At 29.3% G+C, this 17,854-nt stretch overlaps 1 protein-coding gene across 1 annotated transcript in view; it reads left to right on the top strand.

The window, feature by feature from the left end:
- Window positions 1–17,132, top strand: part of LOC123295679 — an 85,413-nt gene extending 68,281 nt beyond the window's left edge. The window contains exons 2-8 of the mRNA XM_044877101.1: window positions 1,645–1,774; window positions 4,947–5,416; window positions 12,262–12,547; window positions 13,086–13,352; window positions 13,479–13,643; window positions 13,713–13,860; window positions 14,905–17,132. Of these exons, the coding sequence (XP_044733036.1) occupies window positions 1,676–1,774; window positions 4,947–5,416; window positions 12,262–12,547; window positions 13,086–13,352; window positions 13,479–13,643; window positions 13,713–13,860; window positions 14,905–16,343 (2,874 nt within the window). The 5' untranslated portion in view covers window positions 1,645–1,675 and the 3' untranslated portion in view covers window positions 16,344–17,132. The remainder of the gene's footprint in view (window positions 1–1,644; window positions 1,775–4,946; window positions 5,417–12,261; window positions 12,548–13,085; window positions 13,353–13,478; window positions 13,644–13,712; window positions 13,861–14,904) is intronic.
- The last annotated feature ends 722 nt before the right edge of the window (window positions 17,133–17,854 follow it).

Below are 17,854 nucleotides of genomic sequence, written 5' to 3'. Positions count from 1 at the left end.
TTAATAATAATATAACAGTAGCCAAGAGAAGTCACCTTATAAAAATATCAAATTTAAAAGGAAACCTGTTTTTATACTTTATTTATTTTGTTCTGATTGTCCGATTTAATAAATTTATAAATATAAATTACTTACTTTACCATTATTATTTTAATTTCATGCATGTTTCAATTAAAGCTGGGCAAAATAATCCGCTTATCTTAGTTAGAAAGGGCTCAACCTATAAATCTAACGGAATTATCTGAATATTTGTATAAATCTTTAATTTGATAGTACAAATGTTGACTCAAAAGTCACATATGGTCTGCACTTTTCAGCGTTCATAGGTATTTAAGATCCAAAGGTCGCAAAAACCAGTTTTTTTTAAATACATCTCGTTTCCTGTTCCTTCAGTCTTATTTAAATTTATTATAAAAGTTGTATAGGTTATTACTATATAACCTATATTTGGAAAAATTATTTTTAATCTATTAAGTAAGCTATATTTCAGACGAACAAAGTTTAAAAAAAACAAAAATCGTAAATTAACGTTAGTCAGTTATTAAAATTCTGGTCGCGACTCAAACTTTTGTTATACTCACTTATTGACGACGTACAATTAACTTGATTTTCAAGCAAGAATTGCTTCCTGAAAAATCTTGAACAATCTCTTTCAAAACTTGAGAAAACTAAAAAAAATTCCTAAAATTACTACCATATCGCTTTCAATTTCTAAAAAGTTTGGGCATTATCAGTAATTTTTTGGAAATTACTTTTTGTGAACCCGCTTTACCACAGCTTAACTCTAGCTATGAGGACACTACTGCTTTGTTTAGCATGATTGCAAGATGACTTGACGACAATACTTTAAATACTCTTCTCAGAAACCATACTCTTACAAGCTCTAAAAGGTAGTAGAGAGAGAATTCTCGATATTAAAATGTTCTAATTATGCGCCATCCTGGTCAATTGTTGTGTTAATTACCTCATTTAGGACCTATTCACTGCTCAGCTCTTATAAAACGCAAACAAATATAATGAAAGATGGTGTTTATGTTGTTTATCACTCGTCTTTCAAGAGTTGCTTAAGATATTCCAAATACCCGTTATTTTGAACTGTTAAACGAATATATTGTATATAATTTGTATACAATATGTAAGTATATTACATACATACACTAATATAAATATATTTCTTATCTCTTAGCAAATTAACGTTTACCAGAATTGGGATTCAATTTTTTTCAATGTATTTTTAAAACCATGAATTTTTCTAAATAAAAATTGCCTATTAATCGAGTTATTCAGTGTTTGTTTTTTAATATTTATACGAAAATTATTTATTAACTAAAATATAGGAAGTTGTTGTAATGGATCCGATTTTCGAAATCGAAATTTTCAACATATCTTCACGTTTGATGGCTAGGACAAGGCATTAACAAAAATTTGGAGAAAAAGTATGTATGTGCGTACGTACGTAGTCATTTTTACGTCGCCGATATCACGAGAACAAAAATAATATCGACTTCGTTGAGGTGTCGATCAAAGCACATTAACGGCAATATGGATCAAGGATCGCACCGCGCTGCCCACTACCCAGATCTATCCATGGCTTGTTTTATTTTATAAATTTGAAACTAACGGATATTTTTCTATTTGTTACAGTGATTTACAATCGGATCTACTTCCAACCAGAATGCCACCAAATTCTGACGAAACTAGACGCATTGGTACAACAGTAAAAAAACAAAATGAGCCACAACAGTCCTGGTTAACCGAAGAGGATTACAGCAAAGTATGTATATTATAATCTATCAATAATGTAATTACTGAATAATTTATATTACATTTTAATGGCGAATTTTATAGAAAGTATACCTCAAATAATGAATCAAATAACGAAAGCCTCTAAAAACTTGAGTGATTAAAAAAGTAGCTCATATTCTAATTTTATTTATTATTACTAGATTTTTAAAAGCGTTCAGTATAACACATATATTACGATTAATTCCATATTTACTTAATTTTCTGTTTTTTTTTTTTGGAATTGAAAAAATTGGCTTATCAAATCAACCTATATACGGTGTAAATTAATACAATGATAGTAATTATTATCAATCATTTCATTACGATATTTTTTAATGATTCTTTAGAACTATCTATTAGTAACTACATAAAATTAGTTTTTTTTTAAAAGACTTATATTGTTTATTGTTAATTACAATTTTAGTATATAGACCGAGTCTAATCGAATGAAATATATTATGAAATAATTACGAACATACTTAAGAATGGAAATAATTACAAAAAAATATTCGAAATAGTGCAAAATTTTCAATATACTCGTTAATAAATTTTTGTTTTCATATTACATATTTCTTCTTTCTTTTCCTGCTGAATTTAAACTGCATGAAATCTTATATATTTAAACGAGCAATTCTTGTATATATATATTTACGATCTTGGAAATGGCTCCAAAGATTTTCTAAAAAATGAGTATGTAGGGGTTTTTTGGGGCGATAAGTCGATCTAACAAGGTTTCATTTTAAAAAAACGTCGTTTTATTCCTTTTTTCATGAAAAACTGAAACCGGCAATGCAAATTATAACTCTTCCTGACATCTATTGGTGTATATCGTAGTTAATGAAATACAATGCAAATTATAACTCTTCCTGACATCCATTGGTGTATATCGTAGTTAATGATTCAAATTGGTATTTGTGTGGAGACATTTAAAACGGTCTTCTATTCGTGATAAAATTTGTGTCTGTTTAAGAATACCGAGCGAAGCTCGGTCATCCAGATATTTAAAATTAATCGGCCTAGCTAATTAAAATTAATTTTTAATAAATTTAGTAGATATTTTTTAACCAAATGAAGAAAATATATAACAATTCATGAATACCTTCTTCCATTTATCATAAATACAGAACCAAAGGTTTCACAAACAGTTTATTTAAGACAATATAAACAAAAATCCAATGTTGGTCCATTTTCTCAAGAAACATTCATTTTTTTTGAATTTATCACTAACAAAATTGGGTCATATTTACAAAATATTAAAAGTAATGCGTTGTTTTATGATGGAGTCTATTGCACTTGTGTTTGATCGGTTTTTTTTTCCACTCTGTATGTAAATACGAATCCCCTTAAAGTAACGTACACGCTTAATGATTTTATATAAGTGAAAATTTATATTATGGAAGAAAAAACACATAAAGAATACATTAAATCGTCTATATTTTATTATAATAACCATTATTATTATCGTCAATAGTTGTACCACCTCTGACCATAGTTGGTGGTGTGTATTAATAATCTATAGTCATAGACCGTTCCTATAATGATTATACCAGGTATTCAAAGGTTTTCCATTAAGATTGATAGCACTTTTTAACTTAAATTCAACATAAACATTTCATAAAGTTTGAAATTCCAAATGGCACTTCCTACTTTGTGATACCTCATTTGAAAGAGTTTAAAATTTTCTCTTTAACCATGATAAAAAAGTGAATTCGATCGATTGGTCCTTAAAATAGGCTACCCAGAAGAGAGAATTTTATGCCTTTCCAAATGAGGTATCATAAAGGAGGAAGTGCCAGTTGAAATTTCAAAGTCGGTGTGGGTGGAGATGAAGGAATGAAACCAAAAATTTCGATTTCACTTTTTTTTTTATCGTGAATAGAGAATTTTATGCCCTTTAGAATTATGTTTAACAAAGTAGGAGATTCCATTTGAAATTTCAAAGTTGTTGTGGCTAGGAGCAAAGGGGTGAAAATTAAAATTCTCGAGGTACCATTTTTGAACTTCCCCCTCGATATCTAAATCGTTGTGTTTTCACTCAAAACAATAATCACATCAGCTCAACAGTCATTTATTGTGGATACTTTTGAAAAGATCACACTGTATAAGATCCGAAGCTTCGCAGGGAGGAGTGTACCTACAAAAGAAATAAAATTTAGCTTACTTTTAAAGGGTCACATGAGATATTATTATAAATATGAGATATTTAATGATCTTACTAAACGCTGAATAGAAATTTTATATTGACAATATGGAACAATAAAAATTATTAAGTCCATAAGAAACTGCTCAAACTGAACTCATTTGGATAAAAAAAGTTCAATAATTTGCAAGCAATTATAAGCAATAAGCAATTTTATTCAATATAATTGCTATTGAATAAAAACAAAATTTATATGATATCTCAAGTTGTTTAATTTAAGTTTATCACTAAGTAATAGTATCACTCTTAATGGAAGACTCTTTATTAATATAGTTAATACCTATCTTCAATTACTATTATAATTACTATTAACTCTTCCTATTCATTGGAGCTAAACCTTTTTAAAACTATAATGATATTATTATTTTAATGCTTATTGAAAAGTCTTGTGATATATCTATAATTCTATTTTCTATAATCTGTTCACTCTTGGTATCAAAATTTAGAAAGTGTGATGTGCACACACAAAAAACAAATATTGAAAAAGTATTTCCGGAAGATTCAGTGAATTCCAGAGATGGTATAACGTATATGAAACTGTACGAACTTGCTTAAAATATTCTAAGAAGTTATTCACTGAGCAAAGAATTTTAATCGGTTTCTTATTGAAATGAATCAAAGACTATAAATGCAAAGTTTCATTCATTGATGTAGAATTTTTCCTAAAGAGGATAGTCGGTGTGACCGAAACAATATCAGTTCCTATTCCTTTGTAAAAAATAACATTTATTGAGAAATAATAGCCTATTAAACATTATGATTCTCGAGATATCAGATTCACAATGCTCTTTAAAATCCAATGAATTCACAAAATGATTTCTTGATAAAGATAGACAATAAACTCAAATAACTCTATCTAATAAATACTTGATTATTTAGTCCCAAACTTTTATTGCCGAAGGCTTTTATAAACATTATCCCATACATCAGAATTAAATGTTTTTTAATATTTTCTTTCTAGGAAAAACAACGCCCTCCCATATACAATCCAGAAGATTATGCTGTTGCTTTAAGAAAATGGGCTAAACGATCATCAAATAACACACCCACAAATGGTACACAAACATTAAATGGACAAAAACAACAATATGGCTTATATGAATCACCCGGTGGTAGCAATAATAGTCAAGGTAATACAAATACAACCGGTAGCCGTTCATCACGTACAAATTCAGCACCACCATCGACATCAAACAGCTCTTCACTATCTGGAAATAATAATAAATTGTTAACGGATACATTATGTATGTCTGGGGGTTCTTCACCTGGTGGAAATATGAACATGGCTTTAGGTGATTGTACATTATTACGTGATTATAGAAATCCAATGTTAACAACTCCAGCAGCTGGTGAAATGAGTTTAAGACAATTTAGTTCTGTATCAGAATTATTATCAAAACTACGTGCGGATTTACGTTTTGCATTTCCAAGGTAAATATTTTACTGTATAATCTAAATTTGTACTAAAGTCAGCGAACTTTATATTTAGAGGTGTTATATTTATGCTAAGTATGAATAGTATTTAATGTTACCAGATTGCGCGGTTTATCTTGGACGTACTGAGTGATCAAATTAGGTTTTAATTTGATATAATAGCAAAATGGTTTGGGACATCAATAAAATTTCTTTTTAATTTTAGACATGGGGTCATGGCATTTTAATTTAGAAATAATTTCATGTAAATCAACGCTTCTTAGAGGTAATAACAAGGCTATTTTGTTTTGGACAAAATATAGTCCATTTACTACACAACATATTCACAATAATAATCATAATATGATCCTAAATTTCTGTTTTACTTATGTATCTCGTGAATTGAAAACTGCTAGGTAATTTTGAAAGAAATGAGGCTAAAGAATAAAAGAATGGCTTTATCTAGAAAATAGGCCAGCTTACATGTTATAAAAATAAACATTGACCTTTAGGGTGATACTTAGGTACACGCCGCCATTTTCATTATTAGTCATGTCTCTTTGGCAACTTATTAATTAAAAAAATAATTTATTTAAAAAAAATATATAAATATATAGAAGAATTAATTTAATGGTTTTATTCACAATTACAAATAATAAGATTGGTCATGCTACGTTGAAATGACCTTGAACTGTCTTCCTCCTTAGGGTATATTTACATTTTTTTAACAATAACTACATTCAATTTAAGAATTATATCATAAATATTTATACTCGTTGTTTTAAGCGGTATCTTTTGTATGGGAATGTTTTATAAAATAAAATTACTCTATTAAGTCATCACGCAAACTAACATTGAAAGGGAGATTGTCTGAAAATGATCCCCTTAAAGAAAACTGTATATGGTGGTAAAAATATTCAAGACTTTATGCACATACGTTGGAATAGTTTTGGTTTCTTGATCTGCTTTTTTTAATTGTTCAGTATTTTACAAATACATCATTTTCAAGACCCACTCACCTAATGAGCAGGAATTAATGTCTAAAATCCTTGCCAATTTGACGCAAAGAACCGGATATGTTTATCTTTTTAAATTTTCAATTAAATGGAAATTTTATTATTAAATTTTATGGATATCTACGGGCCTAAATATGTTTGATTTTTTTTTTTAACAGAAGCTAAGTAAGTTTTATAAGATTTCATCAGCAATGAAGTTTGATTTAATTTATCCTCCTCAAATATACATTTGTTAATTTGTTTTACATAAATAATTATAATTATTGAATGAATGATAAATGATATATTAAGTTTCAAACAAGTTTCCGACATTTTTATTTAAAAAAAGAAATAATTACACATAGAAATGTAGAATATATTCAAGTGTTATGATGTAAGTAATTGTATAAATATTATGTTATAATTACTTTCAAGTTTAAATACTTAACAAGTAATTTGAACTGTTTATATATCAGATAAATGTTAAAGGTATTTGAACTCATTATTTTACATTAAAGTAATACTGAACTTGAATCTTTAAGAAGTATCTATAAAGTAGGTATGGTTTTTTGTTAGTTAATGAGCGTTTATTAAAGTTTTTCATGCGGATATTCACCAAATTTTAACACGCTTTTATTTATAAACGAAAAAATGTTTATATCTGATCAGTACGTCAAAAAGTTGAAATAGCATTATTCTTCAATGTCATCCTCATCACACACTCATCAAACATTTTTTTCTCAATAAAACTATTTTTTATAACCACGTTTGTATCAATACAAAACAATCAATCTATCCTGTTTAAAGTACAGCTAAGTAAAAACAACGCTTTTTTGCAACAATGTGCGCCAATCCTAAAAATCTAATTAAAACTAGGACCTACACTTTATAGTCAATGATGGATTTAATGGTGATGGCCTCCTTGAACCTGAGCATTCTACCCCACCTTTTTTATAACGAAATATACATCAATATTCATATCGATGGGCTTCAATAACGGTTTTTATAGTCAAAATCAACAACTCAACCTGAATCTCTTCAACTTTGGCGTCCCTTAAATGTTGCTGCCCTAAAGTTTGGCCTCACGGGCCTAAACCTACATACACCACTGTCTTTAATATGTTTTTCGACGCTTCCACTACATAGTTTTTTATTTCGTAATTTATTCCGATATCTCATGAGCACGAAACGAAAATTCTATGATTTGTTTTACTTGGGTTGTGGAGGATTGGCAAAATAAGTTTGACAAGAAAATCACAGGTAACTAAATTAGTAAAATAACATGCCAGAAAGTTTCCAACTATCTAAATGGTTGAAAAAGTGCCATTGCAAAAATTAAAATCTTATCGAAAAACTCGATTTCCATAAAGCTCAATACGGTAGGTAAAACAAATCATAAAATTTTCGTTTCATCATGCAAACATGGGCTCTCGCACTATGATTATATTGTACTGCCAATAAATTTCCCAAATATTAAACCAAAAACACACCCAATGAAAAGCTGACTGAATAACTAAGATTTGCTTACAACTTTATAAAGCTGCAGGTGAACTTAATAACAGCGTATTAAAATGGTCAAGATTTCAACATGATTTTCTGTTGAAATTAGTTTTAAAAAAACGAAAATAATTGTTAGCGAATAAAGCTGAGAAAAAGTTAAACAATACAATATTTGAGAAGATATTAATATTTAATGAACTAAAATAACTTTTATACGCATTTCAAGGACTTGCATTATTTTTATGGTAGACTTATTTTATAATCTATTATAAAATTCTTTAAGAATGACAGACAAAACAAATATTAATGTAAAATTAAGTGAGAGAATCTGCATAAAAAAATTACTTAGACACAGGTGTGTAGCTTACAGGAATTCTACTTCGAAACACCGGCATCAAAAATTGTAAATTTGAATTGTAGTAAGCTAACAGGAAAGAGTGATAATATATTTTCTGAAAAATCGGTCATTTATTTTCTAATTTTTTTAATGTCAATATTTGACATCAATTCCAATATTTTAGAGATAATCTGAATACAAAAATAAAGCATTACAATCAACTTCGCTTTTTGGTTCCTTCATTCGGGACACAATTTTTGTTTCAAATAACTTATTCTTCAATTTCGTTCACAAAAATATTCACCATAAGCAACAGAGCTCTCAAGAAATGTCAGAAAGATCGAAAAAACTAAGTGAAGGTGGTACAAGTATTTTCTGTACATTTTCTGTAGAAATGACAAAAGTTTAGAAGAAAAACTTTAAAGGAAAAATTAAACTTTAAAAATTTAGAGAGATATATAATATTCAATTAAGGAAGTATTTGTTAAGAAAGGTAACATTTAAAGATACTTACTTAAAACAATGAAATTCATTTTTGATTTAGTTCCACGAAATTTGTTAAAACATTTGTACCTTTTTATGAGGACTAAACTATTAAACTTTTGTGTAAACATATTGCTCCTCTTTGAAAAAAATTCTAATTACGCTCGTAGTTAGATACTAAACTTAAAAGTAAAATTATTTTAAAAAATTATAATAATTATTTTATTTTACTAGCGGAACGACGCGTTTAATTGTTAAATTCATTCGTACATTAAAAAAATTAAATAAAAATTAAACAATAAAATAGATAGAAATTGAATTAACAAAACCGAAAAACACGTAAACAAAATTATAAAATTAAAATTATTCGTCATTGAAAGTAAAGTTTGTCTTTATTAAGAATTTAATTCCTATATAATAAACAATATTCTTGAACATAGTAGAACATGTAAAACATTTCGATCAAGTATACTGAGTTAATTCCTGGTAGTACATAAAGTTGGAGATTTATTGTCTGGAGCATGTGGGTAGCAGCTAGTTCTTTATAAATTTATTAACAAGAAGTTTTATATTTACTACTTATATTTAATATCCTATTCATTCTCATATAAAATACCTCGTGAACAGTAGATGTCCATTATTAAAGTCATATTGCTCCCTAATTTAATGTTTTTCTCGTTAGAAGATTTTTATTCCCATGAGCGCTTTCCCATTTCATTTTCTTGAAAACATGTAGGTATTCTCCACAAAAAAAGAGCGGAACCCCCGCTGGAAAACTTATACAATCACAAGGTCATTTTTTAACATCAACTCAATTCACATACAAATTTTAAACCCTCTCCCCTAACTCGTATTTGAGTACTGTAGACTGTAGAGTTTATAAAAACGAGGGAAAGTATGCTGTAAAGCTGACACCCACAAAAGGCGTCTTTTTGTCACTAATTCTACTAATATACAAATTTGCAACCCTCTTGCTCAGTTTAGAGAGCCTTTAAAGGTATGAAAAAACTTAAAAACCATGGAAATGTGATTTTGTGTTACAAAAAGGGTTAAGAGGGGCCCAGGAATTGGTTTCAAGGATATAATTTTTGGCATCCTCAACAGGCACATGCATTTAGCTCAATTGGAAGGGACTGTGCAGGTGTTCAAAGCCATAAAAAATATGAAAATGCACGACTTCGTGATATAAAAAGAGAAAAGGAGATCTGGGAAATTGATACCCTAAAAATGTATACATCCTTAACACCAACCAACTTACATACCAATTTTCAACTCTTCTGGTTAGCTTGGAGAGGCTACAAAGGCCGCGGAGCAGTATAAACGTCGAAAAAAGCTGTTTTCTCCTGGAAATTCTATATAAATTTTTAAAATAAGACCTCGCTTTCATCGATCTGGCTGGCAAATTCTATCAAATTTCTATTCATTCGAATTAAGGAGGGGGCTGGGGATGCTAGTTTTCTGGGGGTAGTGAAACAAATTTATAACAAGTCCCCGCCCGTTCCCCTTAATTTTCGATACAGTTCATAAGTCTATATTTTTGGGGGAAATATGAAAAATAATAAAAAAAACTCAAAATTAAAAAATTTTATGAGTTTGAGTGAGTGAATTTTTTTTTTTTTTTTGTTATAATATTTGATATTCTCATCATAAAACCAATATTATTAAAAAATTGCAAACAATAATATAATACCTACTTATATGATACATTAAAAAGTTCAGTGAATTAAAAGATATTAATTACTTTCAGAGATTCGTTACAGCAGGTTCAAACAACTGTTGTTGTAACCCAGCTATTAATCAATAATAAATAAATATACGAAATAATTATTTTTATTTTTAATATCATTTTTTTTATTTATTAATAAAACATGTTTCGTATTGTGATTACCAAACTGTAACAGCCATTATCAAATTACATTAAGAACATTTACTCATTATATGAGAAGTTATTAAGATAATCCTATGATACGAAAGGTTAAAGAATATACGAGCGCCTGATGGCTTATAGTGCTAGTCCAGATTTCATGGGTAGTATATTCGATTAACGCTCATATTTACTCAAATCAGACGTCAATATTAAGTAATATGATACTCGGGCATATTCCTTAAATGTAAATTTTAGTCACTCCCATTCGTAAAACATAATCTTTCGGGAACCTTAACAGTTTGATGTATCCCAATGAAATGCTGGTGGCCGAATATACATATTATGTTTTACAACGTCTATACATACCTATTTGGCTTAAAACAGGGCTAAGAGTGTCACTTTAAAGCTGTATAACAAATCGCCTATACAGGGTCCGTCACCATATGTGGTACATTGAGTATTTTAAAACTATTATTTTTTGTTATGTACCAAAATCTCCCACTACCTAAAAATAAAAAATATTATGTGTGTGTCCATATCTATCTATATATATATATATATATATATATATATATATATATATATATCCAATGAAATACTAAATTAAATTAAATTGATACCGCCTTAAAATACTCAATGTACCACATATGGTGACGGACCCTGTATACAATTCACCAATGGCAATTCACCCGCAACAATTCACTCACAACCCGTATTACTCACATTAAATTACTCGCAGGCCGATTCAACCCTAAAGGTTAGGAGTCATTATCTGCGCGTGGATGTTGAAAATCTCTTAACAACATTATTTAAAGTTTCAATCTCATAAAACTGTTTAAAAAGCAAAATTTAATCATTGTTTTTTTAATAAAATTTTTTATTTATTAATAATTTATTAATGTGATTGCCAAACTGTAACAATCATTATCAAATTACATAAGATTACTTATTGTGTGAGAAAAAGTGATTAAGATAATCTTATATAGTGCGAATAGTTTATTGCGCTATGCAAGAAGAATAACTTGTAAAACAAGATACTTTGATGATACACAATCAAATTTGTTACGCATACTCCATTTGTCAATAGTTTTTATAACAATTCTATTACTTAAAAAAAAAATTTTTTTTAAATGCAATAAAAACAGGGAAATAATTTATCAAACTTCGCTTTGTAAAATGAAATCTCGTCTTATAAAAAATAACGAAAACGAGAAACAACCAAGAAAAATGCCAAAAACCGTTGAGAAAACTAAGCTAAAATTGAGAAAAAAAAACTCAATAAAGCGAACTGCGCTTCCGAAACCGCTCGCACTTTTCACATCGCTGGCTACGTCTTGTATTTCCTCTGTTTTTAACGTTTATGCACCTCTATAGCTTCATGAAACTGAGTGGGGGGGGGGCGGTTTCAAAATTTATATATGATGTAATTAAATGTTGAGGAAGCGCTTTTTGACACTTTCAACTTTTCGGATTCCCTTCTTGCCTTTTAATGTAAATATTTCATGTGTTCAAAAATTGGAAACGTATTTTTTTATTTATGCCCTTAACCATTAAGTTTAAGCGTTTACTTCTTAAATAGGTGCCCGGAAAGAATGATTCTTTGCTGCATCTACTGATTATTTACCTTATTCAGCGTATTTGTAATGTTACATAATTAATAAGATTTGATGTTTATTTACAGTTTTGTCCAAGAATTTGTTGGAGAACCGTTGGATGGAGTTACGTTATTATTGGAATTATTACGTGGTGTACAATTGAGTCAAGCGGGTGGTACAATGCAACGTGTTCCACCAGCAATACAACGACGTGCTCTCTTAGATGAACTTGTATGCTTACAATGTTTAATTAGCTGTTGTATACGACACAACGATGCTATACGACGATTAGCATCATCACCAGCAGGACTGTATACATTAGCTGTTGGTATTATGAGTAATGTTAGCAAATCGAGAATTATTGCACTTAAGGTAAGGCAATCCTTGATTATCCTACAGGGTTACTACAAATTATTGATCGAGTTTTGAAGTTTTATAAGCTCTTTGATGATAAGATGAATAGTTTCTAAGAAATAGATTAAAATCTGGTACAAGGTATGATATCCCAGAGTAATTTCTTCAGTCGATACTGCAGAAATATGTCGTTTAATTACAAAATCAATAAATTTTTTGTGTCTCTGGATTATTTAGATATAAGAGTAATTATGATGTACTGCATGCCTTTGAAGCCCAACTCTCCAGAAGAACTTCCGAACCATCGTAAAATAAGCTTTATGTCACGATTCCTTGCAATATGCAATATGCCACGATTCCTTGAAGTATCCCTAATCATTGGTAGATTATTGGCTACAATTTTTACTATTCTTCGGATCGCACGATGTACGTAGTAATTTTATAAACTGCTATCACTCTGCCATCCTGTTAATGCCAAGGAGTGACCAAAGCGGGCAGCATTTATAGTTTTCCAGCTAAGAGATTCAATTCAATTTTATAAATTTCTTTCTTTCAGTTACTTACAATGGCATGTGAACCACCAGGAAATGGGCATATACCAGTATCAGAATCGTTATCCACATTACGATTGCGATTTGGTGAGCCTGTCCGTTTTCGATTTTTGGTTGGTGTGTTAAGTTCATCTGGAAATCACGGTGAATTATTAGCAGCTGGCTTACGATTTTTAAATGCTTTTATGTTAAGTGCAGGCAATTCTCAAAAACGACTTTATGTTCAAGCTGAACTGGAACAAGCTGGATTTGACATAAATGTCTTTAAAAAGGTTTGTACAATCACAATTTCTAAAATTAAATTTCCAAGTTTTCTATCTTTCTGAAAGAAAATTATTTGTTTTCAACGAATTTTACTTGCGTTAAATAGACAGTTAATAAGTTTTTCTTATTTCTAGATTACTCCCATAAATTCGCCATTTACAGAACGTGTATTTGCTGAATTGGAAAAATGGGAAAATAGTCATGTTGATATACAAAAGTTGACGTCACATGCTGAAGAAATTGAACGACAAAATAATTCGTTAAAAGAGAAAATGAGATTATTAGAACGTAGAGTTAAGGTCTGTGATAATATATTAAAATAATTATTATTATAAACAATGTCTTACAATATATTGTAATTCTTTTAGATTTTACAAGAGGAAAAAGGTATATTAATGTCATTAGAACAATGTTTAAAGGATCGTTGTTCAGAATTACAAGAAGAAGTTTCGAATAAGCAGCAAGGAAAATCAAATAAAATTATAAATGCAAGAAGAGCATCTTCTAGTAAACGAGGTTAGTATTCGTATATGACATATTTGAGAAAAATGAGAAATTACTGGAAAAATTGAAAAATTATAATCCACAATTGGCAATAATATTCTTGTAGCCATTCTTTGCATTATTATTACTAAAGGGCTGAAGAAAATATTTTATGCTGAGAGTGTTTATAATAACAGAAATAAGCCGAAAAACCATCTTTCAAAAGATCTTTTAGGTTGCAATCCGGTAACAAGCGCATTTAAATTGAATATTTTCATGTTGTAGAGTATTCTCAACGTGAATACTTGTCAAAGTTATCCGGAGTAAATCACTCGTATTCCAATTCTCGTTCTGTACTCCAGTTGTGCGCTTTGGTATCATGACTAGCATCGAAAGAAAGTCTTTAACATTGGTAAAAAATGTTAAAAAATATCGTTCGGCAAAGTCGTTTCTAAAATTTTGTGAAAAACCAATGCAAATTTGAGGTGGAGTCTGTCTAAGATTCATCTTATTGCCTTGTACCCCTTTGACTCAGGAATAAAAAAACTCCTGATGGAGAACTGAGAAACCACCAGAAAATCTCTCTAAATTCTCATTGCTTAGATTAACAAAATTATTTTATCATGAAATAATTTTATCAATATTTGACAATAAACTTGAAGCATAGCTTTCGTAGCACCCACACGGATTAGATTGAGCAATTAACTTTTTTTATGTGATATCTAATTTCATCAATATGTTTTTAACGACGATTGACGAAAATTTACTTCATCGTTTGAGAACAAACAAATTAAGATGAGCATTTCTATGGGCTGTATTATAAATTTTATTAAAATATATCCCCTTCAGGACCCACAACAAAAATGTTTAGCTAGATTTATAAAATTTATTATTAATTAAGTAGCCGATTTTGATTGCTTTGGCAATCCTCTTCAGCGCCATTAAGCTCTTAAAATTAAAATCAAAATAATATGCTACTACGTTGGAATGTTTTTAGTTCGCTTATTGAATTTATTTAATATTATTACTTGAGTGTATTTTTTTCCTTTGATATTAATAGAAAGACTTTTATTCCAGAAGATTCAACGCCTGCTGAAGATGAGGGTATATCATCGTCAGAAAGATCTCTATCACCAGACGATGATATCCAAAGGGAACCAATGGTTTATGAAGTAATCAATGTACAAAATGATACAATATTAGTGAATACAAAAGGCAGTCAACGTAATATTCAAAACAATAACAAAATAGACAAAATAAACAACAGTAAAAAATATTACCATACACAAATTGATGGACACGAGGATGAAACAACAATTGAAGAAGTTATCGAAGAATTAAAAAATATTATAAACGATGCTGAAACAGAAAACTCAAAAGCAAATAATAATGTTATTACCGAAAATAAAAATAATTGTATACAAATCAAAGTTGATTCACAGCCATCAATTGAAAATATTGAAGCTGAAATAGTTCCATCTAATTTACATCCACAACCTCCACGCAAAACAAAAAGTTTAATACATTTATATTTCCCAGCAAATAATGATTCAGACCAATATGAATGTCGACAACAAGAAATATTCTTTGATGAAGAAGAAAATCAACTCTTCACATCCGACGATGATTCTGATTCACTATTAAGTGCATCAAAATGTCAAAATTTACCACGTGTCGATAGACAGGAAATTATAGAAAATTCACATGACAATCGTGCGCTATTAAATAGTATTATGGATGCTAGAGATCGTGCTGAAGAATATGAAAGACGTCGACAAAAAGCACGATATTACGATAAACCATTGATACCTCCAAATGTTAACGTTAAAGATGCCAATATTAAATCAGTGAAACACAGCAGTATTGATGGCTTATTTATCGTTGATATTAATTCCCCTACAGCTACACCAGTTTTAAAACATAATAAACAAATTGTGGAAACATCAACCATTGATCAACAAGCGATTGCAGATAAAATCAAGTCAAAAAGTTTAGATCGAATTGATGAAGGTTTAAATTCCATGGTCGATATTGTTTTAACATCAGATTATCAAAATGGTGTAGGAAATAAATGTTTACGTAAACAAAGTTTAAAACAAAATAAAACAAAACCACCACAAGTGTTTGTTCATGTGGCAAGGAATCGTAATAGTAACACAGGTTCTGGGATATCACAACAAAATGTTACAACCTTAACGTCCTCCTCGTATTATGAAGATAAACATCGTGTTTTTCTACCATCAAATGAGTTCGATACAAACAATGAATCTATATCATATTTACAAACAAATCGATCAATATTACCAAATGATAGCGCCAATCATAGTACTAGTACGTTTTCAATAAAACGGGGACAATGTAATGCTGGAATGTATAGTGGCTCCAATCATGGAAGAAAACTAATATCTAGTATACCATCAAGTGATTATCGGTCAATGTCACCAATGGCAATGGCTAAAACAAACAGTCAAATTTCTATTAGTAAAGTTACTGATTTACCATCTGGTTTATATTAAACTCCTTTAAATAAAGGATCTTGAAAAGTACCTGTTTTCACCACCCCAAATATTAATTAAATTTATACTATTTATTAGAAGAATTTTTCAGAGTATAATTTTAATGAGTCGTTGACTAATTTCAGTTCGGACTAAGTACATCTCTTTCATTGCCTGCTAGGTAATCAAAAAGCTTAGTTTGAACTTAGTTGACACTCTTCTTTGAAGATTAGATCCAGCACTGATTGTAAGCATGTGCAACGATACACAGAATGCCACAAAAGGATTTTGGTCAAGAAGGATTTTGATCATATATATTAAACTAGAGTGGAGAGGGTGGCTTTGTACAGCGCATCCAGCTGTCTTTTGTTTTCAATTTTTTGTCTTTTGTTTTCAACCAATTGAACAATTTCAATTGTTTTCAATCACTTAGACATCCTGACGCGCAGTATAAAGTACGCAACGAATTATGACTAGAACCTGCCCAGATATATTGTTCTTGTTTTTGATAATGTCAAAATTTGTAACTATTCCCTTAAGAAATAACTCAAGTATAAAATTCGATAATTTTACGAAGTGGATGTACTGGTCTGGGAATCTCGTAGAAAGTGCTAATTATATCCTTCATTGATTTAACTATTAATCCCTGAATTTCGGAAAGATTCTTCACCTATATTTTACAAGGAGTTGAATAAAACGTACATAAAGTGGTAAACTTGAAAAGCAGATTATTATATACAACCGAAGAATGTAGGCGATTTTGACATTAAATTATTGAGCCACTAGTGCCTTTTGTACTTAAATTTAAGATAGGAGTGTAGTCTTACTGTTAATAACATAGATTTTTTAAATAAAAAAAAAAAGCACAAAAAAAAATTATAAAAATATTACCTATGTATTATTCATCCAAAAAATTTTATGCAAAATTTTTGGGTTTAGATCTCAATATTTATGTTTATTATTTAGTATAATTTAAAAAAAAAAATCAATATTTCTCTAAAAGATTTCAGTAAAATAAGTTAAATGAATTTATAATCCGTCGAGTCCGATTCAGTTTTCAGCCTTTTTGTATAACTTCAATAATAAAGGCTTTCCGATTGATAAAAATGACAAAAAAAATAATATAATTTTCTTTGATGAAAAACGTTATCTTTAGTTTTACTCAGTCTTTTTATCAAGTCATTAAATAACAATACAAAACCCGAAACCGAAAGCCATAATAAAAATTGTGGACTAAACAGATATGCTTAGCAATATTTGCACGAGTTAAATAATTTTGGTTTTCATCCTTTCGAAATAATTCCATAAAGCTGTATAAACATAGGAAACGCAATAAGTGAATTCTTGGCTACGGTGGATATCGGTTCTTACGGAAATGGACTCATTTGTTGTTATTAAAAATAATATTTTTCTTTTGGTCTTCTCTTGATACCTAGTAATACCTACACACTATTTCAATAATAATTTATTTTAAGAGTAATATCTAATGTGCAATATAAATTTTAATTAAATTTTATTATTAAAATTACGAT

Source organism: Chrysoperla carnea, chromosome 3 (assembly GCF_905475395.1).
Source record: "Chrysoperla carnea chromosome 3, inChrCarn1.1, whole genome shotgun sequence".
Lineage (NCBI taxonomy): Eukaryota > Metazoa > Arthropoda > Insecta > Neuroptera > Chrysopidae > Chrysoperla > Chrysoperla carnea.
The sequence above is the reverse complement of the archived record's forward strand: the minus strand, read 5'-3'. Positions and strand labels throughout refer to the sequence as shown.